The 6,037-nt window shown below is 43.0% G+C and overlaps 1 protein-coding gene across 2 annotated transcripts in view; it reads left to right on the top strand.

Moving 5' to 3' along the window:
* LOC106809204 overlaps nucleotides 1-5,587 on the top strand; it is a 15,652-nt gene extending 10,065 nt beyond the window's left edge. For both annotated transcript variants that reach the window (XM_014812200.1, XM_014812201.1), the window contains 4 exons: nucleotides 172-321; nucleotides 842-927; nucleotides 1,393-1,601; nucleotides 4,378-5,587. In XM_014812200.1, coding sequence (XP_014667686.1) covers nucleotides 172-321; nucleotides 842-927; nucleotides 1,393-1,601; nucleotides 4,378-5,185 — 1,253 coding nt within the window. In that variant the 3' untranslated portion in view covers nucleotides 5,186-5,587. The remainder of the gene's footprint in view (nucleotides 1-171; nucleotides 322-841; nucleotides 928-1,392; nucleotides 1,602-4,377) is intronic.
* Nucleotides 5,588-6,037: the final 450 nt, after the last annotated feature.

Genomic DNA, 6,037 nt, shown 5'->3' with positions numbered 1-6,037 from the left:
CACACACACACACACACACAACACAATACTATATATATATATATATATATATATATATATATATATATATATACGCACACACGCCACACGCGCGCGTACACGCAAACGCACACGTACACGCATATATATCTATATATCTATATATATATATAATCTTGAATTTTTGGACAGCATCTATAACTGCACCACCGGAAGTAGACACATTGACAACAACAGCGATTCCGTGTCCATACCAATGTTTGTCTGGCGAGTGTCTCATCGAGGCGCAATGGTGCAACGGTATTCCCGACTGTCGGGATTTGACGGACGAGATTAATTGTCGTAAGTTACCTTTATCGTCACGGTTATCATCACATCTTTGTCTTGTCACATCACGGGCTTTGTCTTGTCACATCACGGTCTTTGTCTTGTCACATCATGGTCTTTGTCTTGTCACATCACGGTCTTTTGTCTTGTCACATCACGGGCTTTGTCTTGTCACATCACGGTCTTTGTCTCATCTTGTTATCGAACAGTGCGCGTAGTGATTGTGAAAGGTAAAATGTAATCGTTTGCATATTTTCGTATTTATAAATTACATGCTTTGATCGTGTGCATAGAGGTCGCATGTGTGCTACCGTGTTTATTATTCTAATGGCATTGACCGAGTAATATTACGATCGAGCTACTCTTTGGTAAGACCGGTTAGAAAGTGATGTGATCTATGGAATTTATAATGCCGCGCACGCAACGAATTATGCTACACAGCGCCAATTGCAACGCATTTCAGTAGCAAATAAGACTATTCGCTGTTAAATCGGATGCTATATATTGATGTGGTTTTCTATCACCTTGTTTTTAGGCAATGTATGCAATAACTACACCTGCGTTCTACCTGACTGCGCATGCATGGGAACAGCAACACCTAACAACATGCCAACTAGCATGGTACGTGCTAATACCATTGAAAAACTGTCAACGTAATTACTATAAATGCCCGTCAATTTACAACTCTTGCAAAGAGCACTGAATGACATTTTGTGTGCATATAAATATAGCATATATAATAGAAAAATACTATTCGAATAATGTGTTTCGAGCATTTTTGTTTTTAGTATAAAATCGAGATTAAATACCAGTTAACCAAGTCGAGGTTAAATAACGTATTCACAATCGTGGAAATTGTATTAGAGTGCATACCTTTTCGTAGGTATCGTACCTACACAATTCTATTTGCTAAATCCTAGTTTGGGATCCCGGTATTTATAGGCTTAGTTCGTATATGTGCTAAACTAATCCTGGTGCTAAACGAGGATTGGGCCATTCTATTCATATTCTATTCGCCTGACCAAAACAGATTGAGCGTAAAACATTCGCCAGATCGGCTTTTGAACTAATGACGAATTGCTGCAGATCCCTCAGATTGTGACGCTGACGTTTGAGGGTGGCATTCGTCAGCAAGACTATGACATCGTTTATAATCGCATCCTTCGGCGGGGCCGGAAAAACCCGAACGGCTGCGCGATATCCGCCACCTTCTTCGTGTCGCACGAGTACACCGACTACGTCGCCGTGAAGAGTCTTTACTACGACGGCCACGAGATGGCGGCACATTCCATCAGGTATATCTAGGCAAGCAGAACACTGTGATTTGAGCAGTTTGCTGCTAAGAAACGACTGGCGGGCGTTCCGTTGGAGCGCTCTCGCAGGTTCTTTCCCGTGAACGCAGTCAGCAATGCCACCACATTTTCGTTTGAATGCGAATAAATTTACGTGAATGGAACAGTGTACTCAGTGATGTGCTACAAATTTTAAAGCTGTTGCAATTTTTCTGCGGTTTCCCGAGTCTTAGTTTAGTATCCATGCGCACGTAGCCCGGGATTACCCTTGTGAACTTTTATGCCCCCTTTTAGATCACTATAAAAATTTATCGCTGCTGTACTGTCTCGTGGCTAGCAATCCTTGTTTTCTTCACGCTTATATATTAGCTTATAATAACAAGAGTATTCTAAGAATTAGGACCTTAAAATTATGAATTATTTCTCTTATTATAAGAAATTGCTATTATTTTAAAGCGGGGCGTTGTCTTTGTGATAATCGTGTTACAAAATTGGCACAATGAGTAATTTGTGATGATTTAACTGTGAGCTGCTTTGCTCATTTTCGAGCACGTATGAAATCAAATCTAATCATAACCGATACCTTAACCCTTACGCTGACTCAATTATCATAAGCCCTAAAATTTCTCCTAATCACCAACATAAAATTGAATTAAATAAAATTGAATCAAATTTATCCAGATAAACGCCAGCAAAAAGGTTTACAATTAAGCTATATCGCTTCCTCTTCGGGGCATCGAGTTATTTCTTATTACAAGTAAGGGTGCTATTAAACTGCATGGTGTGTTCAGAGACCGTCGACACAGGTTAATCAAATACTAGCTCTAGTAACTATAGCCCGCGTGCAGTTGCCGCAGAGCTATAGGATCTTCTATTACGGATGCTCGGGACCAACTTAGTAACGCTGAAGGGGTCGTTGTCGTATCAAGTACTACATATATGTACTTGAGGTATTTCTTGTGAACGAACAATCGATTTGTGAACTTCAAACGGCCATTTTTGGCTGCTCTGCAGCAGCGCCAGTCAGCGGGTTGGTCCCTAGCATTCGTAATAGAATGTTCTATAGCCCTGCGGCAACTGTACGCGGGCTAGTATAGTACTAAAGCTAATCAAATACATATTAACGTTGAACTGAACTAACACAGAAAATCGACCAACTCTCACATCAATTAACCTCTTTTCTACAAATTTTATTACTGACCACTGAATGTTTGGAATAGCGGTTCGCCCATGTGGGCTGGTACGACCTGAATACATGCTAAATCTTTGACTATTCCTTTAGATAACTGGCTATGCAGAGGTGGCTGTGTCTAATCCGTAAATTACCTATACATATTGTAAACGTATAATAGCTCTTTATAGTTTAAATAATGACGTGCCTGATACATATGTATTCAACACACCTGGATCCGCTGTGCGCTGGATACGCGTAAAGACGTTTTATAGTTCTGATTCAGTTGAGTTCAACTGATCCGTAATATTTAGATGTAGGAAATAAATTTTAGAACAAATTCCATTTAATATATGCATTTATAAAACGTTTGGGTGCCAGATATATTACTACGGGACGTACGATTATCCCGTATAGTCCGCAGATGTCAATCATCAATATATCAACATGTTCTGCTAGCATCTATGACAAATACGACATACGCATATACGTATATATACGCTCTCCTATGACACTATTTGTCATAGGAAGATTCTTCCTATGATAAATATTGGCCAGTCAACTTCGTTCCGCTTTACAGCGGAAATTTACTGCTTGCGTTCATAATAGCGCTCCTAAACTCTTATGATACGCACAACACATATAACAATATTTGTCATAGGAAGAATCTTCCTATGGCAAATAGTGTTATAGGAGAGCGTATATGCGTATGTCGTATTTGTCATAGATGCTAGCAGAACAGGCTGAATATATCTCGATGCTGAACAATATAATGCTATTTAAGCTAATAATGTTCCCACTAAACAATTATCCACCACGACGAATGACATCATAAGAAAATAATACATGTAGGATTTACGCCTGGTTACATAACATCTATTAAGAGCTATCAGGCAATTGTTTTCCCCGTGTTATTACACACAGGAGTGTATAATAATTATAGACTATACTTATACAAGACTAACATAGACTTCTAATATTGACTATAGTCTATATATTATACACTCCTGCTGATCATTGTTATTACTTATCGAGCTACGCTAGCCGCTATTCATCTCGCCTTTGCAATAACGTGCTTCAGCAAACGTATAATTATAATGTCATACATTCTAATGACGTCTCACTGAATCATAAGTAAATACATGTATTATTTACGCTTGGTTACATTAACATCTATTAAGAGCTATCAGGCAATTGGTGTTTCTTCCCATGCTATTACTGCTCATTGTTATTGTTTATCTATCTACGCGAGTCGGGCTTCCTCATCCCACCTTTACAACAACAACGTGCTTCTTCGGCAAACGTTTCCCGGAGTCGTGGTGGCGGAAGGCGTCGTACAAGGAATGGGAGCAGAAGATATATCTATATAAGACTAATATATAGACTACTAATATAGATATAGACTATATTATACACTCCTGTAAGCAGTAATACCATAGAAAAAAAACAATTGTCTGATAGCTCTTAGTACATGTTAATGTAACCAGGCGTAAATAATACATGTATTATTTACTTATGATGTAATTCGTCGCTGATCGTTGTGATTGCTTATCAATCTACGCTAGTCGCCGCCATTCATCCCACCTTTACAACAACGTGCTTTTTCAGCAAACGTTTCCCGGAGTCGTGGTGGCGGAAAGCGTCGTACAAAGAGTGGGAGCAGGAGATCGCCGAAGAACGAATCATGCTGAACAAGCTCGGCGACGTCAACTTCATGGACGTGCGGGGCATGCGCGCTCCCTTCCTACAGGTCGGCGGCAACACGCAGTTCCAGATGCTGCACAACAACCGCTTCCTCTATGACTCGTCGATGCCCGTCGCCGAGTCGAACCCGCCGCTGTGGCCGTTCACGCTCGACATTCCGAGCGGTCACCGCTGCATACGGTCGCCGTGTCCGACGAAGCGCTTTCCGGGGCTCTGGGAGGTGCCGCTCGTGTTTCTCGAAGGCGACGATGGGTTGCCGTGCGCGACCCTGGACGGTTGCAGCATGCCGCGCACGAAGACGGGTCTCATTCGCGTGCTGAAGCACAACTTCGAGCGCCACTACGCGAGTAACCGCGCGCCGCTGATGCTGTCGCTGAGTAGCAGATGGTTCACGGGTCTGTACGCCGATGCGCGGCTCGCCGCCATGGAAGAGTTTCTCGACGAGCTGGCGACGAAGGACGACGTGTGGCTGCTGACCGTATCCGAAATGATCGCTTGGATCCGAAATCCGGCCAAGCTCGAGATGATGATGCGCAACGCAACGACGCCGTGGGCGTGCGACCGCACGCGGCCCGAGCCGTGCTCGAGCGATGAGGCGAACGTGTGCAACTACGGGACGACGCATCTTATGGGAGATAAGAATAAGTTCGTGCGAACGTGCTCGAAATGTCCGCGACGATACCCGTGGGTTGGAAACCCGTCGGGCAGTTGACTAGAGTTAAATCACGCACGCGTCCCAGCTAAGTGGGAATAGGCACAGAGGATCGAACGAGCGATGCCGAGAGTGTTTGGACCGTGCCCGTGCAGCGTTTGCCATGTGCACGTTTCCTGTCGAGCATGATTTCGCAAAAGAGTGCAGGGCGTAGTTCTCTGCAGTGCAGTTGATCTGTCTTAAATCTGTACACTATTTTACACGTTCGGTAAGCGGTAATATCGAATACGTCATGTAAAGTATTTGTACGGATTTACCAACTGTTCAACATACAAGAGCTCCATCTACATCGTAACGTGATATATACGCCTGATACGCGTCGATTCAACAAACATGCGTTCTTCATAAATTATATGTCGAATATGCTCAATAATAAATATGTCGATCTCTGTTTCCTATTAATTCAATAGGACCATGATAACCACGTGAAACAACGCGTCAATTTGTTCACGCTGCTCCACGTGATTTTCATGTACCAATTGGATTCAATGTACGTGTGTTGCAGGGGCGGCGCCACGAGGGGGGGGGGGCAGGGGGGGCGTCGCCCCCCTATCATTTGCAAGAAAAAGGAAGAAGAAGAAGAAAGAGAGTGATGAAAGTGGTCCAGCTTGTAGGCTACCATGACGTCAATTTTTGGGGCGACCCCCTATTATTGTGCTAAGAATCTTCGTCGTTCTTTGACCGTTTTCTTGCAAAGTGATGGTGGGGGGGGGGGTGACCCCCGCACCCCACCACATGGCGATTTGCAAACCATTTTGCAGAGATGTTCGGTTGTGTTCGTGGTGTTCTGTGCTCGTGCTTCTTTTTTCTTCTTCGTTTTTCATTTTTCCTTTTCCCTTGTTTCTTGTCATT

This window comes from Priapulus caudatus, unplaced genomic scaffold (genome assembly GCF_000485595.1).
Source record: "Priapulus caudatus unplaced genomic scaffold, Priapulus_caudatus-5.0.1 Scaffold337, whole genome shotgun sequence".
In the NCBI taxonomy this organism is placed as follows: Eukaryota; Metazoa; Priapulida; class Priapulimorpha; order Priapulimorphida; family Priapulidae; genus Priapulus; species Priapulus caudatus.
Note: the sequence above shows the minus strand (reverse complement) of the source record. Positions and strands in the feature narration are given on the sequence as shown.